This window comes from Muntiacus reevesi, chromosome 3 (genome assembly GCF_963930625.1).
Source record: "Muntiacus reevesi chromosome 3, mMunRee1.1, whole genome shotgun sequence".
NCBI lineage: Eukaryota > Metazoa > Chordata > Mammalia > Artiodactyla > Cervidae > Muntiacus > Muntiacus reevesi.
This window is the reverse complement of record NC_089251.1, coordinates 146753639-146781529: the sequence shown is the minus strand read 5'-3', so window position 1 is coordinate 146781529 and position 27891 is coordinate 146753639. Positions and strand designations below refer to the sequence as shown.

Here is a 27891-nt window from a genome sequence, read left to right as displayed (position 1 = left end):
GCGAACGCTATCGGTTACGGAGTTTAAACTCAAGCCCTGGCCGCGAACGCCGGGCTCCGGGAGCTGGGTGCTGGTTCCCCCACCGAGAAAAAGCGGTAAGTCAGTGACCTGTGACATTTGATGTGGGTCCCCCCGTCTGGCGGTATCCATGCCTTTCCCGAGCCGAACCACAGTGCGCGCTGCTTTCCGAGGTCTCTGTTCAGCCGAGCCGCCCGCGGCCCACGGCCCCGCCCACTCCGGTCTCCGGATCCGCGACTTGAGCTCCGTCTCCGAGGGGCTTCTTCTTGGGAAAGGCCCTGGGTCGTATCTGAGTCACTGCCTCTTGTCCTGGGGATTTGAGCGCTCGGTTCTGTGAGGAGGCGAGCCGCCAGGCCAGCTCCTGGCAGGAAGGGATTTCTGTCCTTATGACTGCTCTACTGCTTTTAGAACGATATCTAGTTCACTGTGAGCTCTCAGTAAACAGGCTGAATGACTGCTTACCCAAGTTCTCGAAGGAGCCCTTTCCTTTGGAGCGCTCCTTTGAAGGGAGGCTGACTGACGGCGAAGGGGTGATAGAAGACTGGGAAGAGCTTAGAACTTGAACTGGGTAGGGTCTTGACGTACAGGTAGGATTTCGGTAGGCAGTAGGGACAGTGATTTTTATACATGAGGAATTCAACTCAGGAGAATTGGGTGTGGAACCGAGTAGCTCCTGCTTTAAAGATAGCCGAGATGCTAGCCAGAGTAATAATACATAGGTAACGTTAGTGAGCGCTGTGTGCTATGTGCAATACTAGGCACTGTATACGCGTTGGCTCATTAAGTGCCTACAGTGAGATGCCCTTATTTACATTTTTTAAATAATGGTTTAAGTGTGGAAATTGAGAGTTGGAGATGCTAGGATCACATAGCTATGAAACATTAGAACTGGGGCACTAAATGTCAGAACTGGAAACCGTCTAACCACTATTTATAATACAGTCGGTGCTCCATCCTGATTCTGAATCTGCTCATTCAACCAACTGAATCAGTGATGGAAAAAATTGGGGAAAATTCCAGAAGTTCCTAAAAACAAAGTTTGATTTTGCCAATTGCTGAGCAACTATTTCAGTTCAGTTCAGTCGTTCAGTGGTGTCTGACTCTTTGCAACCCCATGGAGTGCAGCACACCAGGCTTCACTATCCATCACCAACTCCCGGAGCTTGCTCAAACTCATGTCTATCTAGTCGGTGATGCCATCCAACCATCTCAACCTCTGTAGTCCCCTTCTTCTGACTTCAGTCTTTCCCAGCATCAGGGTCTTTTCCAAGGAGTCAGTTCTTTGCATCAGGAGGCCAATATATTGGATCTTCAGCTTCAGCATGAGTCCTTCCAATGAATATTCAGGACTAATTTCCTTTAGGATTGACTGGTTTGAACACCCTGCAGTCCAAGGGACTTCTCCAACACCACAGTTCAAAAGCATTAATTCTTCAGTGCTCAGCTTTCTTTTATAGTCCAACTCTCACATCCATACATGATTACTAGAAAAACCACAGCTTTGACTAGACGGACCTTTGTCAGGAAAGTAACGTCTCTGCTTTTTAATATGCTGTCTAGGTTGGTCATAGCTTTTCTTCCAAGGAACAAGCGTCTTTTGATATCATGGCTACAGTCACCATCTGCAGTGATTTTGGAGCCCAAAAATAGTCTCGCACTGTTTCCATTGTTTCCCCATCTATTTGCCATGAAGTGATGTGACCACATGCCATGATCTTAGTTTTTTGAATGTTGAGTTTTAAACTTTTTCCCTCTCCTCTTTCACTTTCTTCAAGAGGCTCTTTAGTTCTTCTTTGCTTTCTGCCATAAGGAAGGTGTTATCTGCATAGTTGAGGTTATTGATATTTCTCCTGGTATCTTGATTCCAGCTCGTGCTTCATTAAGCCCAGCATTTCTCATGATGTACTCTGCATATAAGTTAAATAAGCAGGGTGACAATATACAGCCTTGACGTACTCCTTTCCCAATTTGGAACCAGTCTGTTGTTCCATGTCCAGTTCTAACTGTTGCTTCTTGACCTGTATACACATTTCTCAGGAGGCAGGTAAGGTGGTCTGGTATTCCCATCTCTTGAAGAATTTTCCACAGTCTGTTGTGATCCACACAGTCAAAGGCTTTGGTGTGGTCAATAAAGCAGAAATAGATGTTTTTCTGAAACTCTCTTGCTTTTTTGATGATCCAACAGATGTTGGCAATTTGATCTCTGGTTCCTCTGCCTTTTCTAAATCCAGCTTGAATATCTGGAAGTTCTCGGATGAAGTACTGTTGAAGCCTAGCTTGAATAATTGTGAGCATTACTTTGCTAGCATGTGAGATGAGTGCAATTGTGTGGTAGTTTGAACATTCTTTGGCATTGCCTTTCTTTGGGATTGGAATGAAAACTGACCTTTTCCAGTCCTGTGGTCACTGCTGAGTTTTCCAAATTTGCTGGCATATTGAGTGCAGCACTTTCACAGCATCATCTTTTAAGATTTGAAGTAGCTCAGCTGGAATTCCATCACTTCCACTAGCTTTGTTTGTAGTGATGCTTCCTAAGGCCCACTTGACTTTGCACTCCAGGATGTCTGGCTCTAGGTGAGTGATCACACCATCGTGGTGATCTGGATCATTAAGATGTCTTTTGTACAGTTCTTCTCTGTATTCTTGTCACCTCTACCTCATATCTTCTGCTTCTATTAGGCCCATACCATATCTGTCCTTTATTGTGCCCTTCTTTGCATGAAATGTTCCCTTGGTATCTCTAATTTTCTTGAAGAGATCCCTAGGCTTTCCCATTTTATTGTTTTCCTCTGTTTCTTTGCATTGATCACTGAGGAAGGCTTTCTTATCTCTCCTTGCTATTCTTTGGAACTCTTCATTCAAATGGGAATATCTTTCCTTTTCTCCTTTGCCTTTCACTTCTCTTTTTTTCTCAGCTATTTGTAAGGCCTCCTCAGACAACCATTTTGCCTTTTTGCATTTCTTTTTCTTGGGGATGGTCTCAATCACTGCCTCCTGTACAATATCACTAACCTCTGTCCATAGTTCTTCAGGCACTCCGTCTATCAGATCTAATCCCTTGAATCAGTTTGTCACTTCCACTGTATCATTGTAAGGGATTTGATTTAGGTCATACCTGAATGGTCTAGTGGTGTTCTCTTCTTTCTTCAATTTAAGTCTGAATTTGCCAATAAGGAGTTCATGAACTGAGCCACAATCAGCTCCCAGTCTTGTTTTTGCTGACTGTATAGAGCTTCTCCATCTTTGGTACAAAGAATATAATCAGTCTGATTTCAGAATTGACCATCTGGTGATGTCCATGTATAGAGTCTTCTCTTGTGTTGTTGGAAGAGGGTGTTTGCTATGACCAGTGTGTTCTCTTGGCAAAACTCTATTAGCCTTTGCCCTGCTTCTTTCTGTACTCCAAGACCAAATTTGCCTATTACTCCAGGTATCTCTTGACTTCCTACGCATTCCAGTCCCTTATAATGAAGAGGACACCTTTTTTGGAAGTTAGTTCTAGAAGGTCTTGTAGGTCATCACAGAATCGTTCAACTTCAGCTTCTTCAGCATTAGTGGTTGGGATATAGACTTGGATTACTGTGATATTGAATGGTTTGCCTTGGAAATGAACAGAGATTATTCTGTCATTTTTGAGATTGCATCCAAGGACTGCATTTCATACTGTTTTGTTGACTTTGAGGGCTACTCCATTTCTTCTAAGGGATTCTTGCCCACAGTGGTAGATATAATGGTCATCTGGGTTAAATTCACCCATTCCAGTCCATTGTAGTTCACTGATTCCTAAAATGTCGATGTTCATTCCTGCCATCTCCTGTTTGACCACTTCTAATTTGCCTTGATTCATGAACCTAACATTCCAGGTTCCTGTGCAATATTGCTCTTTACAACATCGGACCTTGCTTCCATCACCAGTCACACCCACAACTGGGTGCTGTTTTTGCTTTGACTCCGTCTCTTCATTCTTTCTGGAGTTATTTCTCCACTGATCTCCAGTTGAATATCGGGCACCTACCAACTGGGGGAGTTCATCTTTCCGTGTCCTATCTTTTTGCCTTTTCATACTGTGCATGGGGTTCTCAAGGCAAGAAAACTGAAGTGGTTTGACATTGTTTTCTCCAGTGAAACACGTTTTATCAGAACTCTCCACCATGGCCCCTCCATCTTGGGTGGCCCCATACAGCATGGGTAAGTTTCATTGAGTTAGACAAGGCTGTGGTGCATGTGATCAGATTGTTTAGTTTTCTGTGATTGTGGTTTTCATTCTGTCTGCCCTCTGATGGAGAAGGATGAGAGGCTTGTGGCAGCTTTCTGATGGGAGAGACTGACTGATGGGGAAACTGGGTCTTATTCTAATGTTGTGGGGCCATGCTCAGTAAATTTTTAATCCAATTTTCAACTGATGGACTGGGCTGTGTTCCCTCCCTGTTATTTGACCTGAGGCCAAACTATGGTGGAGGTAATGAAGATAATGGTGACCTCCTTCCAAAGGTCCCATGCAGGCACTGCTACACTCAGTGCCCCAACCCTGCAGCAGGCCACCGCCGACCCACGCCTCCCCTGAGACTCCTGGACACTCACGGGCAAGTCTGGGTCAGTCTCTTGTGGGATCACTGCCCCTTTCTCCTGGGTCCTGGTGCGCACACGGTTCTGTTTGTGCCCTCCTAGAGTCTGTCCCCAGTCCTGGGTAAGTTCTGGCGGCTCTATGGTGGGTTAATGGCGACCTCCTCCAGGAGGGCTTATGCCATACCCAGGTCTGCCGCACCCAGAGCCCCTGCCCCCCGCAGCAGGCCACTGTGACCCGGACCTCCTCAGCAGACACTCACAGTCTGTCTCAGTCTCTGCGGGGCCTCGCGTCCTGGTGCGCACAAGGTTCGAGCCCTCTGAGTGTCTCTGGCGGGTATGGGGTTTGATTCTAAATGCGATTTCACCCCTCCTGGAGAAGGAAATGGCAATCCACTCCAGTACTATTGCCTGGAAAATCCCAAGGACAGGGGAGCCTGGTAGGCTACAGTCCATGGGGTCACAAAGAGTCGGACACGACTGAGCAACTTCACTTTCGACTTTCGACCATCTTGCTGGGGCTTCTCCTTTGCCCTTGGGTGGAGTGGTGCTTGAGCGGCAGCTACACTGGCGCTGCAGCGACTTTGAGGAGATACCCCACATCCAGGGGCAAAGGAGCAGCTATTTACATAGCGTTTATATTGCACTTACTATGATTTACAGGGTATCAGGTATTGTAAGTAACATAAAGATAATATAAACTATATAGAAGGATTAATGTAGGTTATGTGTAAATACTATGCCATTTATATAAGGAACTTGAGCATTATAGATTTTGGTATCTGTGGGGTTCTGGAACAAGTACCCTGCAGGTACCAAGGAATGACTGTACCTCAATCTCTGTATGGTAAGTCACCCTGGAATGGGTACTTCAATACAGAGGACCTGAAACTGAAGAATGCCAGGCATATGTCAGTAGCAGTTAGATCTTGGTGGCCACTGTGTCTTGAGAAGAATGAACAAGGAGGAGAAAAAGAGGATTTTAAATTATAGAAATGGGAAGAAGAGTAGATGGTGGAGAGTTTTAGATTCTGTAGATTAATAAACTGTAGTGAGGGCAGAAGTGGAAGTAGGGTTGGAAAGAAGCTATTGAAATAATTCAGGTGAGACATGTTAGTACCTGAGTCTAGGTTGATAGCAGTGGAGATACTTAAAAGTAGTCACAGTCTAAATGAATCGTGAAGGTAGATTGGGATGTGAGGGATTTTTGACCAAAGCAGCTGGAAGGACAGAGTTGAGATGGGGAAGGCTCTGAGTAGGGAAGGCTCTGAGTAGGGCAGGCTTGGGTAAGCCGAGTTTGATGTGCTGTTTTGGTTATCCAAGTGGAGTTGTGGAGTAGATAATGATATGAATCAGGGAAGTTGAGGAAAGAGTTCCAGACAGAGGACATAAATTTTGAAGTTCTTGACATCTAGGTGGTATTTTAAACCATGACTGTGAATTCACTGGAAGAGTGAGGGTAGATAAAGAAATCCAAGAAGAGAACCTATTATAGCTTAGGAATATATAAAAGAGACTAAGAAGCAGCAGCTAGTTAGCTAGAGGGAAAAAAATAACAGGAATTTGTGGTGTTCTGGTAGGCAACAAAATATCATTTTTGAGGAGGAAGGATAAATTAACCACATTTAATGCTGCTGTTAAATCAAATTAGATGAGGATTGAGAACTGACCATTAGGTTAGCAGTATGAAGGTCATTAGAAACCTTGACAAAACTCATTTTGTTGGAACAGAGTGAAAGCCTGAGTGAAGTAGAGTTACAAGAAGATTGGAAACTGACTATAGATACTTTTTTTTTTTAAAAGGAGTTTTGCTGTAAAGGCTGCAGAAAATGGAATGCATATCTGAGGATGAAGTGGGAACAATCCCCATAGGTTTAGGTATATCTCTTCTGTTCAAAACTCTAAGGTTACACTTCTTACTTTGCGTCACAGTATAGTCTGTGCCCACGTCCTATAACTGCATTCCTATGCAGCCTGATCCTGTTTTCTCTACCCAGTGCCTAGCTTAGCTCCTGGCAGGCAGCCATAATGATATAGGTTTGAGTGAAAAAACAGTCATTTACCTTTTTAGTATTCTACTTTTAAACCACTTTTTATTACATTCATACTTTCAGATTTTATATGAAGGGTTCTGCAGATACTTAAGCATGGCAACCCACTCCAGTACTCTTGCCTGGAAAATCCACTACTTGCCTGGACGGAGGAGCCTGGTAGGCTACAGTCCATGGGGTCGCAAAGAGTCGGACACGACTGAATGACTTCACTTTCACTTTCACTTTATGTACAAAGCATATTATTTAAGTCATAATTTACTTCTTAGAGTGTATTTATCAGTTGCCCTTTTCCCCCTTATTAATTAATACTATGATTTTCTGCTTTCTTTCTTTTTTTAAAACTTCAGTGATGGAGTACCCAGCAATGGAAACTAGTTCAGTTTTTACCTCAGGAATTAAGAAACATGTGAAAGACGGAAGAATTTCAAAGACTACTAAATTGAACGTTTCTCTTGCTTCAAAAATAAAAACAAAAATAATAAGTAAGTGTCATTTGTCTTAAAGTATACTCATATTTTTACTTTTTTCTGGAGAATGGATATAGTATTTGGTACTTTAGCAAGTATAGAAAATGACTGTTTTATTAAATGATACCTTCTCTATTCAATCCTTCCTGTCTCTTTCAACTCCTTTTAGTTGGGGGTGCTTATGATGATTTACTGTCAGTCATGACAGCTGAATTTTCAGCAGTGCGGCTGGGGGGTGGGTGGCCCAAGGCAACTTCCTCCTACACTGCAAAGAAAATACCAAAGTGACATTTCTTTTTTTTTTCAAAGTGACATTTCTGAAAAAGAGCTTGAAAAAAATGATGGATTGTCCTTCTGATATGTTGTAGCATTTGGATGATGGGTAATCTAGCGGTGGTTGGACTATATAGTGTGCTATTGGGTGATTTTATATAACCAAAGCTCATCATCAGGGCACTGAGCACTTTGGAGATGGGGTTTCATGGATTCTGGAGCTAAGATGTTAGAAGGCAAAAAAAGAAGGTGAGGGAAGCGCCCCAAAATAAATTTGCATTGCTTCAGAAAATGATCTCAATGATTCATCTTCATTTTAGCCTAATTGGGAGAGGAGGATTCCTGCTGCTGTAGCAGCACATGTAGAAGGTAATTGTGCCTTGTGAAATAGCCAAGCCTCCTGAGTATCTTTCACTCATAGTTTTGATCCTTCCAAGGTCTCTAGGACCATCCTTTGTATCAAACCACTTTCTGTAGTGGCAGTTTCCTGTTCTCTTTGACAGGACCACTGCACACCCACTGTTATGAAGGAATACACTGGAGTTTGAGGAATGTAACAGGAAAATGTTATTATCCTTCAATTTCTACAAGTCCTGAACTGGTTCTAGTCTTAATTGCCCTTTGATATGTCAAAGGTGACTGTCATCAGTGAGATATGTTATTGAATAGTGGCATGTAAATCAAAATTGTGAAAATATAATTATGCTTTAGGTGTACTAAGGGAACATTATGTGTAAGGTGAGCTTTACCAAAGAATTCACAATTAAATTTCTTTGCTCAAAACAGGAAAGCATTCTGAATTAAATTATATTTACATAGTGCTTGTAAAGAGAAGGGATCAAGTATAGATTGCAATAGATGCATAGAAATAAGCGGGTATTTGGGGTAGAAGTAGAAGGTCCCACAGGGTTTAGATAATCTGTCCAACATTACAGTAAGTATGCTCCCTTTCACTAGAGATTTTGAAAAATGGACTTTGGGAGCATTAATGTGTTCAGTTCTGATGCCATAGAAACTGACTCTAAAATTTTCACAGATTTGCCTAATTTCACAGATCCCCTAATTTCTCTGGGGCATCTTTAGTTAGAGCTTCTCTATCCTACCTCCTCATCAAAGATAGGAAAGAAGGTAGAACAACAAGTACCAGGATTTAGTTTTTTGTGACTGATCTAATTATCTGGAATGCTGGAATACTATGTCTATGGGCTTCCCTGGTAGCTCAGCCGGTAAAGAATCCGCCTGCAAAAAAAAAAAAAAAAAAAAAAGAATCCGCCTGCAATGCAGGAGACCCCGGTTCGGTTCCTGGGTTGGGAAGCTCCCCTGGAGATGGGATAGGCTACCCACTCCAGGGTTCTTGGGCTTCCCTGGTGATTCAGTCAGTAAGAACCTGCCTGCAGTGCGGGAGACCTGGGTTCGATACATGGGTTGGGAAGATCCCCTGGAGAAGGGTGTAGACACCTCCTGCAGTATTCTTTCCTGGAGAATCCCCATGGACAGAGGAGCCTGGTGAGCTCAGCCCATGGGGTCGGAAGGAGTCGGACACGACTGAGCAGCTAGGCATAGCGCACGCAGCACTGTCTGTACTAGAGTCCTCTTACTCCTGACTCTATTCACAGACATGCTGCATTTCTCTCAACTTTATTCATCGTCTATCTAGCTTTTATTTCTTCAATTCCAAACTCTGGGTACATTTTTTTTTTTTTTCAAAACTACATCTGTGTTGTTATCCTCTTCTACCTTCAGCTAAAATTTACAAAGTGAAATAAGCTTTGTTTAAAATAGTTTTATTAAGAAATATGAAAATGTATTAAGATGTTCAGTATTAACTCTTACAATTTTTTTTTTTACAGACAATTCTTCTATTTTCAAAATTTCTTTAAAGCATAACAACAGGGCATTAGCTCAGGCTCTTAGTAGAGAGAGAGAGAATTCTCGAAGAATTACAACTGAAAAGATGCTGTTGCAAAAAGAAGTGGATAAACTGAATTTTGAGAACACATTTCTTCGTCTAAAGCTAAATAATTTGGTATGGAAACTACATTGTGTTTGAATTCTGAAACTTCTCTTATTATAGAAGCTCCAAAAATGTTTTTTAAATCTGTAATTAGTATAAAAAAATTATTGAAAGATTGTGCTATGTTAATGGACAAACTGTTAATGGGTAATGAAATAGATGTCTTGAATCTACATTCTAAATGTGTACTTGCTGCTCTGCAAACTAGTATAATACCTTGATCAACATTTGATTGCTTATCATAAGCAAAACTTGATACATTAATGTATTTTAAGAAGATTGAATCAATGTAATATGTAAAGCAGTTATCCTTTAGTTAAAAATAAATAAATTTTTAAAAATGAAAGAAAAAGAAGATTGGCATGTTTTCTCCAGTGAATTGAAAGGAGGGAAGTTCTCTTGAGTGTGTTCCCTCAATGGCAGCTTTCCACTGGCTACAAGCTGAGTATCAGTAGAATGAAGATTGTAGTCATTGCTTTTCTTTCCATATTCCAACTCTGTCCACAGATAGGGCAGTAAGAGCCAGTGTTCAGCTAGGTTACAACTGTAACTCTTAACTCCAGAGTGAGTAGAAATTAATTTAAAATGGAAAAATGACTTACTACTTATTAGAGGTGAAATTCCTATGATTGACAGCCTATGGTCACTTGCCACATGATATATTACTATGAGAAGACTGAAAAATGTAGGAAGGGACTTCCCTGGTGGTCCAGTGGTTAGGACTCCACACTTCCAATGCAGGGGGTGCGAGTTCAATCCCTGGTCAGAAAATTAAGATCCCACATTTCATGTGGTGTGTCCAGAAAAAAAGCAGGAAAATTTATAGTTGATAGCTCAAAAGCATTCAAAATATATGTGTGTGTCTGTATGTATGTGTCTGTGTCTATTTCAACTACACAGTGCAGCACCTTTTTAGCTCAATGTGATCTCAGTATTTTTTAAGTCTTTTCAACTGATGGTATTCATAAAAATATAGTAAACTCAAAATTTTAAGTGATTTAAAAGGTCTTGCTTTATTTCAGAATAAGAAGCTTATAGAAATAGAAGCACTCATGAACAATAACTTGATAACTGCAATTGAAATGAGCACTCTTTCTGAGGTAAGTAGAATTTATGCTAAATAGTGTAATATTTTTTAGCATTACTGAAGATAATTGACATTAGTTACATAGCATCAAGGTTAGATTTATATCTTGAACTTTGTACAAAGGAATGGAGATAATGTTAATTTTAATTGGCTAACAGTACACTGTTATTTGATATAATTGGTCATTAAAACTTTTGTGTAAAAATTAACTTTTGATTAAAAGTAACACAAGACTAGACAGCTCAGTGGAACACAGGATTAAACAGACTCAAAAACATAAAGTGATTTTAGTAGAAAAGTAGTATTTCAAATTAGAGAAGAATTGGTATTTTTAGAAGATAGACACAATTGAAAAACTCTCAAGGAAAAAAATAGAGGTAGATCCTAGAGCCCCATGTTGTTCAAGGATCAACTGAATATGTAGAAATATTGTGTATGCATGGGTATACATGGGTGTATGCACGGGTATACATGGGTATATGCATGGGTATGCATGTGTGTATTTATTCATAGGCGTAGAATAAAGTTTGGGAGTTAATATACCAAAATATTAGTGGTGATCATCTTTGTATGGCGTGATTAAGGATGAACTGTGTTTAACCTTATCATCTTATTATTCACATTAAACTAGTGAAGGCTGAACACAAGAATTGTTCCATTACTATTAATATCCTTGTATAATTTGGTACTTTAATGACAAACACAGTTCAATGAAATTAGAAATTTCATTCATTTTCATTTTCTTTGTTCTTTTCAAAAATAGTTCCATCAGAGTCCCTTTCTACCGCCAAGTAGCAAGAAGAAACGGGTTAGTAAACAGTGCAGATTGACACGTCTTCCATTTGCAAGGTAATTGCTTCACAACTTGTTTAAATATTGACTTGCACACTTCTGCATGAATTGGACTTTGAGTAGTTTTTATTGGTCTGCTTCCTTGAAACAGAAAAACATTTAAAAATAAATAAAGACATACTCATCAGTATTGCACCAGTGAAAGAAATGAAAGATATCATCTAATGAAATTTAGTTTTAGACTTTGAAATAATGTTCAGCTTTCCCATAGTTTCTGGAGAAGAAAGTGGCACAGGTGCAGCTTGAGTTACAGTGTTTGAATTACAGTGTTTCAGAGTGCCTAGATTTTCATGCATCAGTCATTGTCTGTGTGTCTTAACAGTGTTCAGTTTGCCTGTTAAGGTAGAAATGAGATGGTTTGTGGTATCTTGCTATGGTAGGTTGTATTTCTAGGGCTCCAAGGAAACTTAACCATCAATCAAAAACCATGGTCATCTATAGAATCCTGCTATTCTTCAGTTCCTTCTTTTCCTCCAGGTCACCACTAGCCTCATGTTTTTTGCTGGATATATCTGATAGCTATTTCTACCTTTTCTATCTTGCATACTACTCAGACTTTAACTTTCATCATTACTATTCACCTGACCAAAATTTCCATTTCTTGAATAATTTAATTATAATCTTAATATCCTTGCCTGGAGAATTCCATGGACAGAGGAGCCTGGAGGGCTACAGTTCATGGAATCACAGAGTTGGACATGACTGAGTGACAAACACTTTCACTTTTCACTATCTTAGTAAACACCCTATTTCAAACCTGTTACTTTTAAAGACAGTTATTGAGGTCCAAAGATGTTAAATGATTCAGTGAGTTAATAATATTGATCAGAATTGTCTTGTCTCTTTCAGACAGTGTTCTTCTGTTATATAAATTACAGGTTTAATGCATTTATTCAAGTGTACAAGGAAATATCTATGTATTGAAGTGGTATCTGTACCATAGTAGAAAAAAAAAGGCTTATGTGTATTGTATCATTTTCTATTCATTCCAGTTTGTGCCTTTGTTCTCTATTTTGTACTGGTGCCACACTGCACCTGTACATTTTAATAAATTTAGTTTTAAATGGTACATTTTATTGTCTTGTAGGTGCTCAGTTCTTTTTCAAGAAAATCTTGACTGTTACTATACTTGCATTATTTCATATAAATTTATGAATTAAGTGTTAACTTTCCCTCCAGAAAATTTTTATTTTTTTTAAGTAAACTTTTGTTTGAAGTATAATACATACTTTTTTGAAGTGCAAAAATCTTTAGAGAATGGTGAATGTTCACAGTGAACACTGTGGTATAACGAACACTCAGACCAAGAAACAGAATATTGCCCATACCTCAGATATCCTGTGCCCCTTGCCAGTCACTGCTCACCAGCCACCCCAGGATAAATGTTATACTGACTTTTTACACTGTAGATTAATTAATTTTGCCTTGCTTTGAATTTCATGTAATGAAATCATGCAGGATGCATGGTTTTTGTCTCCGACTTCTTTAGCTGAGCCTTGCGTTTGAGATTCATCCATATTGTCCTGTGTAGTTGTGGATCAGTCCTTCTTACTGCTGTGTGCTGTGCCGTTGCATGATTTTTCCATAATGTTTCCATCCTTCTGGTTCTTTCTATTGTTGTTAGTGTTGGTCTAAGTAATTCTGCTGTGTTTCTGCCTTTTGATTAATATATGTACACATTTTTTAGGTATATATTTAGAATTAGGTATTTTTAGGTATAGATTTAGAATTGCTGGATTTTTATATATTTGGCTTTGGAATAATCTGTTACACAGTTTTGTACAGGGATTATACCAAGTTATATTTCTAGCAGCAATAAATGAGAATTTTTATTGTTACATATCTCCAACAACACTTGCTATTGTCCATCTTTTTCATTTTAGCCAGTGTATAGGTATTACACTGAAGTTTTAATTTCCTTGATAATTAATGAAGTTAAGCATCTGTTTATATGTTCATTTTCTTTCTATCAAGTTATCTTTTTTTTTTTTTTAAACAGGTTTGCAATAGTTCTTTCTATACACCATGTGTAAATCCTTTCTGCATTTCAAACGTTTACCCTTTGACTTGCCTCTTCACTCTCTTAATGCTATCTTTGGATGAATCCAATTTATATATGTATATCTATTTGCACAAAATTTGGGACTCCCCTCTCCACTTGTCCTATTATTTCTCTCATCACACATACTTTACAGCAGTTGTAGTTGTCCTGAATTCTGACCTTGAACTAATACTAATAAAACTAGATTTCTGACTTTTAGAAAATGTGGCACTGACTGAGGTTTGTAAGCAGTGGGAAGCTTATTCTTTTTCAAAGTGCCAACCTCTCTTCTGAGTCTAGTTGCTTTTTGTAGACTCTCCAGTGACTTCAGGTAGTTTTTTATATTTCTTCTATAATTTGCATCTTTTATGTTTGATACAGTTGATTCAATAGTAACTATTTGGCCATTACCTGAAGCAGAGCCTCACCTCTGTTTATTTTTACTAACTTGTTTCTTCAAGTGGTATAGACATTTCCTCCCAATGGTTATTCTATTAATAGTTGCCTTTAAATATTTAACAAATAATTTCTATTTATTTTTATCATCATCAGTAATTTTTAAGTATCTATAATTTGGCATATAAGGCAAAATCTTTATCATTGGAGTCTATTACTCTTTATTCTTTGAATTCAAAACAGTCATTTTGTCTAATTGGGGCTTCCCAGGTGGTGCTAGTGGTACAGAACCTGCCGGCCAATGCAGGAGACATAAGAGACACAGGTTTGATCCCTGCATCTGGGGGAAGGCGTGGCAACCCACCCCAGGATTTTTGCCTGAAGAATGCCGTGGACAGGGAAACCTGGCAAGCTACAGTCCGTAGGGTTGCAAAGAGTCAGACGCAGCTGAAGGGATTTAGCATGCACACACGCACATACTCTTTGTTCTTTGAGTTCAAAACAGTTATTTTGTCTAATTATTTCTGTAGCTTTCTGTATTCCTCCCCCCCTCCCCCGCCATAGATTTAATTACTCTAGGAATATGGTTTTAGTTTATATGGATACCTTTTGGAAACAGCAAATTTTATAGCACACAAAACTTTACATACTATTGTATAGGAAGAGTTTGGGGTTTTCCATAGAATTAATTACAGGAAAATTGTAAATATTATACATGGATATTTGTAAGTATATTTGAACTTTATTCATTTCATTAGTATTATTATCCTAATAGCTCAACCAGGGATTATATCATTTATCTCCTTTTGGAACCACTGGAGAAAAGAGGATAAGAAGCATTCCTGTTTTATTCCAAGTTCTGTTCTAATAGAAACTACCTATTGCCTGCTAACTGCCTTCGTTGAACACAAGATGGTACCAGGGTGGGTTTGTGGTTGGCTCGTAAATAAATGGAATGTAGAAACAATTATCCAAGTAATTTTCTAAATAGTTCTTATAAAATACAAAATTACCCACTCATTCTTACTTGCCCTTAGGGTTCCATTAACTTCAAATGATGATGATGAAGAAAAAGAGAAAATACAGTGTGATGACAGTTCCATATCAAAGACATCATCTGATAGTCCCTCTTTGGTATCAGCAAGACCAGTATCAACTCAGAATACTTTGAGATTGCTATTCGTTAAAGAAAATGATCAGAATGTTTGTAGTGTAAATGATTCAGAACATGTTTCTTCTACTGTTGATATACTTCCCAAAGGTGAGAGATTTTTAAAGTTCATTTTGAGTATCAGTATTAAATAGTTAACATTCATCAGATTTTCTTCTTGAGGGCTATCATGTATAAACAGTTAATAAGTTAGATTTCTTATGTTACAGATCTACTAACTTACACCATTTAACATTTCTGGTGAAAACTTAATTTAAAAGTAAATGCTGACAAATGTGTGGTCCACAGTGGCTAATACTATTACTTTGGAAACAGTATTTGGAAATGAACTGGCCTAAAGAGCTTTTTGTGGTATCTTAGCTTATAAATTAAAAGTATGTTATTTAGTTACATCCTTTCCTTTTCATAGATATGAAAATTGCGACTTTAGATAGGTGTAGTGACTTTTTCAAGATCATAACCAATACTGGTAAAGCAAAAACTTGAGCCTGGGTAATGGTTGAGCAAGGAAAAATGGTGATACATATTTTAATGGTTTTTAAAGTAATAATCCTGTGATGTAGTCTGGGTTATATATTTGACATGAAAGTGAAAGAAAGTGAAAGTGAAGTTGCTCAGTTGTGTCCGACTCTTTGCGACCCCATGGACTATAGCCTACCAGGCTCCTCCGTCCATGGGATTTTCCAGGCAGGAGTACTAAAGTGGGTTGCCACTTCCTTAGAATTTCAGATTGGCATATGGAACCATAACTATATTGAATTTGGAGTTTGAATTATTTTCCATTCTAAAAATGTATGTGTGTGTGTGTATATAATTTTATAAATTTTAGCTTCTTGTTAATAACATGTTGACAATAAGCCTTATTGGAGTTATCACTGTTATTTGGGTTCATTTGCTGGCCTCCTCCCACTTAGAAACTTACATTAATAATGTTCATGGTTTTATTGCTGGCTATTCTCCACTCTACTCTTGAGGCCAAGGCAGAGTGAATTCCCAGTACATATTTTCTGTAGATAGGAATGTAAAATCTGACTTATGACTACTCCAGTTGGTTCTACTTTATTTTTTATCAGCATAGATTCTTCATAATGTAAGTTATCTAAACAGAATGCATTGTCAGAAATCCTTTCTCTGAAAGTAATAAATTACTTGTTACTACTTATTTCTGAATTTTGTTTCTCTTGATTTTATAGAAAACCATTCCCACTCAGACCAAAGTTCTAGGAGCTCTCTGACAAGTGAGAAGAAAAATGCCCAGGCGATCAGCCACAAAAAAGAGAAGTCATCTCCTAATAATGTGACTAAAAGGAAAAAACGTGTTTCATCTTGGGAGTCAGATAATCCTGCAGACACTCCCTGTGTAACAGATTTAGATCAACAACAGCTTTCAAGTCCAATATTAAATTGGAATAATGAGATAAAAGATTATACTAATGAAACAAATACTACAATGCAGAGAAACATATTGTACCTTCCTGCCTCATCTGAGTCTGCAAGTGAACCTCTTACAAAAGGCATGAATTCACTTCAGGGTAATGATGACTTTCAGTTGCAGAAAACTGTGTATGATGATGACATGGATTTAACTGCTAGTGAAGTCAGCAAAATTGTTACAGTTTCAACAGGCACTAAGAAGAAAAGAAAGAAAAATCCAGATGATTGTGGAATGAAAACTTTCAGAAAAGTGAAAGATCCAAGCTCTGAAAAAAAGAGAGAAAGAGCAAAGAGACAACATAAAAATAGTTCAGGTGCGAATATTGAGGAAAAAATTGAAAGTGGACCAGAAAGAAGATCTGTTGACCTGGATGGTGAAGGGGATTCAAGAGATCCAAATTTTATCTTCAGTAATGAACAGATGACTCAGTTGAACACGCTGAAGAAAATAACCCTTCCTAATGGCTTTGATCAGAGTGACAAACAAAGTATGCAGTGTAACAAAAAGAAGAAAAGAATTCATGTAACAGAGGAGCAAGAGGAAACATACTCTTTCTCCCAAAGTTCAGATAAATTCCCACAGGATGGTAAATTTGATTTGGGTCCAAGTTCTCTAGCTTGTAAGAATAGTAAAGCTTCTAGACAGACATTTGTGATTCATAAGTTAGAAAAAGAAAACTTATTCTCAAACCAAAAGGTTCAAGAAACCACCTCTGAAAACCTAGGTGTCACAAATGAATTTCAAACAGCTTATCTTTCCAACAAAGGTAATGCAAAGTTATGTGATGATGAGACCCAAAATATGTTTGATTTGAAAAAGCATGTCACTGATACACAACCCACTCAGCAAAATGAATCAAAAATAAATAAGAAGGTTTGGCAGAAAATAAATCGGAAAACAGAAATAATTTCTAAAATGAACCAAATACTTGGGGATGATACTAAAGATGTGCAAGGCCCAGAAAAAGGTAACTTTTCCTTCCAAACCCAAGAGGATAAAGAAACCATCTCTAGAAACTTGGATGTTTCAAATGAGTTTCAGAAATCTGTTCTTTCCACTGTCAGTAATGGAAACCTGTGTGATTGTGAAACCCAGAATGTGTTGGGTTTGCAAAAGAAAATCACCGACGCATACCCTGTGCAGCAAAATGAATCAAAGATTAATAAGACTCTTAGGCAGAAAGTAAATCGGAAGACAGAAATAATTTCCACAGTGAATCATTTAGATAACACGAGTGAGTACTGCCCAGAAAAGGGTAAAGAAATCATCCCTGAAAACCTAGTGGACACACGTGAGTTTCAAACACCCACTCTTTCTTCCAAAGACGGTAGAGACCTATATGATTGTGACACTCAGAATGTTTTGGGGGTGAAAATGTATGTTCATGATATACAACCTGCTTGTCAGAATGAATCAAAAATAGATAAGCTTAGGCAAAAGGTATGTCGGAAGACAGAAATCATTTCTGAAGTCAACCAAATATATAAGAGTGATGACAAAGGCAAGCTTGATGCAGAAAAAGGTAACTTACTTTCTCTAATCCAAAAAGATGAGGAAATCATCCCTGAAAATCTGGAAGACACCAATGAGTTTCAGATAGTTGACCCTCCCTCTGGAGTTAATAGGAACCTATGTGATTATGAGACTCAAAACCTTTTAGGGGTGAAAAAGCGTGTTACTGATACTGGGAAGCAAAAGGAATCAAAAATAAATAAGAGACTCAGGCAGAAAGTAAGTCGGAAGACAGAAATAATTTTGGAAATGAACAGAAAAAATGAGTTTAGCAATAAAGATATATTTGACCCAGAAAAAGGTGACTTCTCCCTAACCCCAAATAATGAAGAAACCATTTCTGAAAACCCAAAAGTCACACATGAATTTCAGACAATTTATCTTTCCACCAAAGATGATGGACATTTATATAAGACCCAGAATATGTTGGATTTGACAAAGCATGTCACTGATAAGCAACCTACTCAGCAGAATGAATCAAAAATAAATAAGAGCCTTAAGCAGAAGCAGAAAGTAAATCGGAAGACAGAAATAATTTCTGAAATGTGCCAGATATATGAGGATAATGGTAAAGATGTGCATGGCCAAGAAAGCTATACAAAAAATCTTGATTTTAAAATAAATAAACAAAGACCTGAAGGCCAAACTGTTGTTAGTGGATACTGTGTGGAAATCAACAGTGATGAGAAAGAAAATTATGATGAAATTTCAAATCCTTGTAAACCAATTAAAAAGCATGGGAAAGAATCAGACAAGGCAAAGAACATTTTGGCAAAAAGTGACAACATGCCTGTTTTGCAGTTGACAGGTTCTTCACAGATGTCTGTCTTAGAACCAGGTTTAAAACATATCACTGATGAGGCAGATTCTGACCCTGGAGACCACGTGGAACCACACAGGAGTTCGAGGCTAAGCACTAAAACTCTGAATAGAAAGAGAGAGATCCACGTTGCAGAAGTGACAAAGGAAGGAGAGTGCCAGGTCAAAAAAGTAAATAAGATGACATCCAAATCAAAGAAAAGGAAGACCTTCGAAGATGCTTCTCTGGATAGGCATGAACTAATGGAGGTGATATCCGACACCATTCAGGAAATGTCAGTTGAACCTGAGTACACTGTTAAGGGGAAAAAGTTGGAAAATGTGGAAACTGTCAAAGTTAAACCAGACTTTTACACAAAGATGTTGATATCTTTATCTCAAATGTATTCGCCTAGCAGACAGGATTCTTCCCTTAACAGTGTTCTTGAGGGTTCAGTACCTTTGAGTATTTCTTCTAATAAAAATCTGAAAGAAAATTTTGCCCCAGAGAGCTCGCCCATCTTTCAAGTAAGTGATGAAGTACATGAGAAGATGAAAGACATGAAATTTGAAGTCGACCAGAGAACACAAAGATCAGAAATAGGTAGGTCCATACCCGAAGTGATGAAGTTTTAAAATTGTATATATATGTATATTCATTTAGCCAGCAAAGCATTTCCTATTATAACTGATTTTTATGGAATTTTAAAATAATGTATAAGTATGTAGCTTGATCTATAGAAGCAATATGGAGGAATTTAAAGAAAGCTTAATACTTTAAGAAGGTAACAGTGAGAGTGGCTTGGACATTCATGTATTTGGCCTTTAGCACAAAGTTGTCTGATGATGACACTGGACAGATGATTTCCTTTTTCATATTTTTGAAGGAAATTGAGTGTTTTAAATGTGGCAGCAGAGCATAAGATGGTTAGACACCATCATCAACTCAATGGAGATATATATGTATATATATATATATATATATATATATATATACCTGCTATATGTTAGTCACTCTGTTCGTGTCCAACCCCATGGACTATAGCACACCAGCCTCCTCTGTCCATGGAATTCTCCAGGCAGGAATATTGGAGTGGGTTGCCATTTCCTTCTGCAGATGATCTTTCCAACCCAGAGGTCAATCCCCGGTCTCCTGCATTGCAGGCAAATTCTTTACCATCTAAGCCAATTGAGCAAACTCCAGGAGATAATGGAGGACTGAGGAGCCTGGCGTGCTGCAGTCCATGGGGTCATAAAGAGTTGGACACAACTTAGCAACTGAACAGCAACAATAATGAACTGCCCTAGTTTGATTTTACCAAAGACAGTTGCAGATTTCTTAAGGATGGGACTGTCTCCAACAGCATACATTTAGTATGATCAAAACATTATTCTAGGGACTTTACTGGTGGTCTGGTGGTTAAGATTCCACAGATGCACTGCAGGGTGCACAGGTTTCATCTCCAGTCAGGGAACTATCTTACATGGCACTAGGCAAAGCCAAAAAAAAAAAAAAAAAAAAAAATAATCTAGGTATTTTAGAGGATTAAAAATTAAGAACACCACATCCCTTTGCTCATCCGTGTATGGAAAAGTACAGTGTTTAAGTGTGGCAAATGCTTTAATAAAAGCACACATATGAAGGGATGTAATGATGGGGAATAGTTTTGGCTAGAGAAACCTGCAGAGGCGTCATCAAACAGATAGCACTTTAGGCCCTGAAAGGGTAGATAGGATTTTTAGGTTTAGTGTTTCTTTCCTATTTTCTCCAGTTATTAAAATAATGCTCATTGCAGAAAATTGAAAGTAGAGAATCAGAAAATAGGAGGAAAAACAATCACCCAGAAGAACGGCAGTCAACATTTTGCCATTTGCCTGCAGATGTGAATCTATGCATTTTAAAATATATATTTGAAATCAAACTATATATAACATTACTTACCTCACTTTTTCCTCTTAACATTAACGTTTTTATGTTATTAAGGACTTCCCTGACAGCTCAGTTTGTAAAGAATTTGCCTGCAATGCAGGAGACCCTGGTTTGATTCCTGGGTTGGGAAGATCTGCTGGAGAAGGGATAGGCCACCCACTCCAGTATTCTTGGGCTTGCCTTGTGGGTCAGCTGGTGAAGAATCTGCCCTCAATGCGGGAGACCTGGGTTTGATCCCTGGGTTGGGAAGATCCCCTGGAGAAGGGAATCGCTACCCACTCCAGTAGTCTGACCTGGAGAATTCCAGGGACTGTATAGTCCATGGGGTCACAAAGAGTCAGACAGGACTGAGCAAGTTTCACTTTCTTTTGTTATTGGAAATGTTGCAGTATTAGACAATTCCTGTATCAATTACAGTTTTCTACTGGAAGTGTAACATTTCAATAGATGTATGTAGAACACTAGGATTTTTATGGATAAGACTGTTCCAGGTAAAAGGAATACTGACTCAAAGGAAGTGCAAAGGTCTCGAGTTGCAGGACATTGTAGAGATTGGTAAGCTGTCTTTCACCTGTTTCCCATGTTGCTTTTCATAGTGTGAGCAGTCATCGACATCGAATTGAATCATAAAGAATTTCTATCAGCCTCAATGATTTTAGTATAAAAACATTATAGGCTACTACTTTGATAGTTTGTTTTAAATAGTAAGTTTCTTCCTCTCATTATTGCTAGGGAAAAAAACCTGATTTACAGATAATTTCAGTGCTACTTTTATAAAGTTCAAAATTATAACTTGATTAAGTTGAAACATTTGATACCAATCATTTATAAACCAGTAAATATCCTATATATATTCCAATATCTCTATATAGGCTATTAAAGATATTTTTGAAAACATTACTCTTTTCAGGTGTTAGAATGCTACGAGACTTGACAAATACCAGTTTTGTTTCAAATACCGCTGCTAAATTTGAAAACAAGGTAGATCATCTATCTTCGGAGCTGCCAAGCCGAAGAAGAAGGTGTACTCCTCTCTGTTTAAAGGAGCCAGGTCTCAAAGGGTGAGTATTTCAATGACATAAAAGTGATCTCAGTGTGGTGCTATAAAATACGTGCTTTTAAAAGGATTCCTGCCTGTATTTGAACAGTTTTGAGTATGAATGACATACATTATTGCTGACATGTAATACCCATAGTATGATGTGGGTAAGATTTGAAGAAATGCCTTCTTTTATTTTAAAGGCTTAAACATTTTTTGTTGCCTATAATTTGCAAACCCCTCGTTATTTGTTACCTCTCTTTATTTTCTACCTTGTCTTTAGAAGAATTCAGAGTGGTTTATATGTCCTTTAGTCTCAAAGTGTAACAGCCTTTTTTTTTTTTTTAAACCTCAAACATACCCTCAAAGAGAGGGAAAAGTATTCCCCCCACACCCGCCATTTATCCATTCCTGAGCTTTGAGAATTATCAATATTTTGCTATATTTACTTTTACCATCTGTTTTCTGTTGTAGTGTCTTTAAAGCATATCCCTAATATTGAGTCATTTAATTCCTAAAACACTTCTGTTTATACATATATCTAGAAAATAAGAACTTAATAAAACTGGACAACAGTAATCACAACTAGAAAAATTATCAATAATTCTTCACTGTCATCTAATAGCAAATCCCTATTCCCATTTCCTTGATTATCTCAAAAATGTCCAAATGCCTTTTACATATGTTTAATTCAAAAATCCTATTTTTTCCAAGGATAAATAGCTATTTCAGAGAACCTGATGATATTTGGGATGGTATTTTAAAAAGGATAGAAATATCCTCAAATTTTCTCTTTAAATTGTCTCAGTATTTGCTTCTTTATAAAATTAAAGGCATTGATTGTTTTAATATGTATTTTTAAAAAATAACCAGCAGATGTCAGTAGTGTAAGAGAGTGTGCAAGAGAAGCCAGTCAAAAATGAAGGACCAAGGGCTTTTCTAAAAAACAACTTTTTTGAGCTACAGTTCACATACCATATATTTCGTCCATTTAAAGTGTACAGTTCAGTGGTTTTTCAGTAGATTCACAGACATGTACACCATCACCACAGTAAATTTAAGAACACTTCTTCATTTCAGGAAGAAACCCATGTCCTTTAGCTGTCATTGCTGTATCCCTCAGCCCTAGACAACCAACTGATCACCTAATTCTTATCTCTATAGATGTCCTTTTCAGCCATTTCATATGAATGAAATCATACAATATGTGGTCTTTGTGACAGGTCTCTTTCACTGAGCATAATGTTTTCAAGATTCATTCCTGATGAACATGTATGAGTAGTATTTCATTCCTTTCTATGACTGAATAAAATATTCTATTGAAAATACACCACATTTTACTTATCCATTTGTCTGTTGATGGTAATTTACTTGTTTCCACTTTTTGGCTATTATAAATAATGCTGCTGCAAACATTTTTGAGCTTTTGTGTGTATATGTTTTCATTTCTCTTGGGTGTATGCCTAGTCGTGGAATTGCTGAGTCATATGGTGTGTGTGTGCATACTTACATTGTCGTGTCCAACTCTTTGGACTGTAGCCCACCAGGCTCCTCTGTCCATGGATTCTTCGGGCAAGAATACTAGAGTGGGTAGCCATTTCCTTCTCCAGGGGATCTTCCCAACCCAGGGATCAGACCTGCATCTCTTGTGTCTCCTGCATTGCAGGCAGATTCTTTTACTCACTGAGCTATCGTGTTTGTTTGAGGAATTGCTAGATGGTTTTCCAAAGCTGCAGAGAAGTGTCACTTCTTTCATCCCTACTACCCGATTCCCATTACTCCTGCTTTCTACCCTATTTTTATTACCTCCTGTGGATAACCAGTTCCTTTTGTTTCTAGGTCATGTATTTCTTTTGCACAAATAAGCAAATATGTATATATCCTCCTTTTTCTTGCATAAGGTAGTAAGTATACCTAGCTGCTTTGGGGAGCTTTGCTTCTTATCATTTCATTCCAGAAATCACTCCACATCAATTTGGAGAGATTTTTCTCATTCCTGTTTACAGCTAGGTAATACTTAATAAATTCTTTTAAAAGAGCTACCTATTCTAAACTAAATATAATAAAATGCTCTTATGAATTAGTGTTCTATTTTAGTTTAGATCTACTGGGCATGCACATTATCTGGGAATCAGTTTAGTTGGTAAATTTTTTAAAAGCAAATAACACAATGTACATCAGGATGAATACTAAGAATAATAACAATCCAGTTGCCACTTTTTCTTTTTGGACTGAGAATGGCATGCAGCAGGTATATCATAGCTTTTGACAGGCCCCCAGTGAGAGTAAATCCTGATGAAAACTGCTTACAGTGTGTTATGGAGTGGTCATCATAGGCACTGAGAATAGGGGCAGTTATCAGGAAGGTGATACAAATATTTTTTAAAGTCTTTATCTCTTAAGTCCCAAAGAACTGAACATAGCAAAGGGGATATTTTTAATAGTAAAAGCCCTAATCCACAAAGAATATGTAATAGTTGTAATATTATATACCAAATAGCATAACAACTACTTTCATGAAGCAAAAACTATAGGAGATACATAGAGACAGAAGTACATGAATAAATTTTTATATACTATTCAATATAAAGCAAATAAAGTGGGCAAAAAATTAGTAAGGAGATGGAGATCTAAACAACATAATAGGGTAAATCTTACAGTTTACATATCAAACTCCACACTCTGAAAAGAGAGAATACATTTTCCTCTTAAGTGTTCACGGCCCAATTACAAAAGCATATCTTAACACCATGCTATGAAAAACATAAACCCACCAAGTAAGGTGTATTCCAGGAATGCAAAGTTGGTTTAATATTAGAAAACTTATCATCATATACCATGTTAATAAAGCTTATGATTTTTTTCATAGATACTGAAAAAGCCTTTGACAAAATTCAGTACTCACTCATGATTAAAATACTCAATAGACATTGAAGGATACTTTCATAAAATGATGAATTGTACTTGCATACCTTAACCCTAAAGCCAGTATCTTGTTTAATGGGGAGACAACAGAGGTATTTACACTTAAGAACAAGTCAAGAATGTCCGCTATTCCTGTTACTAGTTCAACAAGGGATTGATGAATTCAATTCAAAATAGTGGTCACTTCTTGGGAGATGAGAGGGCTTTGATTTTGTCTCCCAGAAAGGAGCACACCAGGGGCTTGTGAGATGAGGTAAGAGTTTATTTCTTAACCTGGATGTTGGTGTGTCAGCATTTGACTGGTTTTAAATTGTACATTTTCATATATTCTTATATGTATGCTACAGTTCATAATTAAAAGGAAATATATGGTAAAACATGTAATGTATAAAATCTGGATTGATTAATTTCTCTAAAACCTCATCTGTAATTCCCCCGATCATAGACTATTTAAATATGTGACGCAACTTGTGGTTTGAGGAATTTGCATTTTATTTTTATGATGCAGCGATTTTCCTTTCCATACTTTGCAGCAAAAGCATTAGCTTTAGGTGGTTGTTAAATCTTCCTTTTTTTCTACTTTGCAGGAAGATGAGAAGATGAGGTGAATTTATACATTCTGGTTTTCCTGAATAGCAATTCAAAACAGGGATCTAACTAGGATCAAGAAGATGAAAAGCATGATGAAAAGTTCTGGGGTTTTTTTTTTTTTTTTCCATCTCTTGCCTTTTTGTAGAGTGTTTATTCTTATGTATAGGTAATATGCATAAAATAGCTATTTTGTAATATTAAGCACTTTAAGTTATTTTGGTCACCTTATAACTTATCTTCCTGCTCATATAATCTCCTTTCAACCAAGCAACCTTTAACTAAACAATAACTATTATTAACCTTTTAACCGAATAAAATGTATTATAAATACTTTGCACTGGTTATCTTGTTATACACCAAACTACCTTGTTTTGTTTTATTTTGTTTTTAAAACCATTCAGTAAATGTGAACACCTATAAGATTTTAAAAGTCACCTTCTGCCCTGGCCAGTTTTCTCTCACCCTTCATTCTTCAACTTTCAAAATTACTTATTTACTGTCAGCTGCTGTATTACTTCCATTATATGTAATCTGATGACTTGGTTGAGTGGGTTTCTCTCTCAGGTGCTTTTGAATTTGGTTTTTGTAACTTTAAAGATCACTTATTATTCCAGTATTAAAAAGTAGTAAATCCTATTCATAACTGAGATTAACAAACATAGCTTACTGTATTGAAATGATTAGTAAAAATCTATTCTGCCTAGATGGAAAAGCTTCCTTATATCCAGCAACTAAATATCCAGCAACTAAATGAGTAGGCCCAAGAAATCTGCATTTTGTTTAACAAACACCTGAAATAATTCTGGGGCAGACTATCCTAGGACCAAACTTTGAAAAACAGTTGTGAGACTACAGAGTCCCACAGAACTTACTCATTTACCAACAGTGTCTGTTGAATGGAGGCTAGGTGTTTTATTAAAGGAATAATTTACACTGCTTTAGGGTTTGGCACCCTGACAGTTTTTCCTTTCCTGTACTATTATTACTTAAGGCTTTGAATCTCTGTCATTATCTGGTGTTTGGTTTCCTAGTGTTTCTATTTTTTCCTCCTTTCCATGAGGTTTGTCTTTTTTGTTGTTGTTTCCATGCAAGTTATTTTTCATTTATGTATCAGACTTACAATCTTTTATTGGAACTCAGTCACATTAAAAAAGTTTTCCTGTTCCCAGATTAAGAAAGACATTTACCCGTGGTTTCATTTTGTTTTGACATTTAAATTTCTGATTCATGTGGATTTTGTTTTATGGTAAAATATGAACACAATTTTTGACCTTTTCCCAAAGGATTGCCCATTAATTAAAAAGTCCCATGTTTTCCACTACTGATTTGAAGTGCCACATTTTTCAATGTTGTATTTCCATATACACTTAAACTTATTTCTCAATTTTCTGTTCCCTCTACTAGTTTGTGTCTTTTTATGCCCCTCTATCGTTGTCTTTATAGGGACTTTAAGGGAGTTTCAAAACTTCCCTCATGGAGGTTTTCCATATTTCTTGATGCCTTTGGCATTCTTTTTTCCTGGTAATACATATAAATGGAATCTTTGAGTCTCTTTTCTAATCGATAATCACTTGTATATATGAAGATTATTGATTTCTGTATGTTAATTGCTAAACTCTGTTATTGTTTATACTATTTTCCAGATATATATATTCTGAAAACCAGGCTATCTTTCCTCCTCCTTTCTCTCCAATTCTTAGGCCTCTCACTGCTTTCTCTTATGTAACCGCATGGCTGCTACCTTATATTTAGTGTAAAATAGCAGTGAGAATGGTGGATATCATTGTCTTGTTCCTGATTTTCATAGGAATGCCTCTGGCTTTACCCCATTAAGTAAGATGCTATGGAATAAGCTGGTTGTGTATGCTTATAATCACATTAAAGTATTACCTATCAATTATTATTTTACTCAGTGCTTTTTTTTAATAAATTATGAATGAGTGTCAGATGACTTTTGGTGTTGATGGGGACTGTATTAGTTATGGTTCAGCCAAGACCAAAACTACAGTTATCAATTGTTGATCATATTCTAGAGACCTGAGTAAGAACTGAACAGACAAAAGGGGCTAGTGGTGTATAATAGAGGAAGTAACTGTGGGAAGCACCCACCATCTCTGGGGCTGAGGGAATATAAAGAAAAGAATGGAATTATTGAAACTTAAAGACTTAGAAGAAGAGTTCCAGGACTCTAGGGGGAAGGTGTTCTACAGATAACCTACCTTAGAAAAATGTATATGTGTATCTTTATTAGGGTATACTCTAAAAATTGTTCAGTTCAGTTCAGTCGCTCAGTCGTGTCCAACTCTCTGCGACCCCATGAATCGCAGCACGCCAGGCCTCCCTGTCCATCACCAACTCCCAGAGTCCACTCAAACTCATGTCCATCGAGTCGGTGATGCCATCCAGCCGTCTCATCCTCTGTCACCCTCTTCTCCTCCTGCCCCCAATCCCTCCCAGCATCAATCTTAAACTTTTATTCACTAATCTTATTGCTGTCATAATATTGATGTGGTTGTTTTGAAATAGATCTAAGGACAAGATAAAGCAATTATGTCAAGGTTTTAGAATTATGATTTTTGGCATAAGCAAAAAAGAGATAATTATAAAACCCAAGAAGTGAAAAAAATTGAATCTTAATTTAATCAAAGGCTTTAGACCCACAGACAAGATACTGGAAGTCAGGATGGAAAAACAACACCAGGGAGAAGTAACCAGCCATATTAAA

The 27891-nt window shown here is 37.5% G+C and overlaps 1 protein-coding gene across 1 annotated transcript; it reads left to right on the top strand.

Moving 5' to 3' along the window:
* On the top strand, positions 1-27066 carry SGO2 (shugoshin 2). Its single transcript, XM_065930866.1, has 9 exons — positions 1-95; positions 6983-7117; positions 9226-9401; positions 10412-10489; positions 11240-11325; positions 14803-15026; positions 16130-19285; positions 21522-21672; positions 25163-27066. Exons 2-9 carry the CDS (start codon positions 6985-6987, stop codon positions 25176-25178), a joined length of 4020 nt encoding a protein of 1339 aa, XP_065786938.1. The 5' UTR covers positions 1-95; positions 6983-6984; the 3' UTR covers positions 25179-27066.
* The last annotated feature ends 825 nt before the right edge of the window (positions 27067-27891 follow it).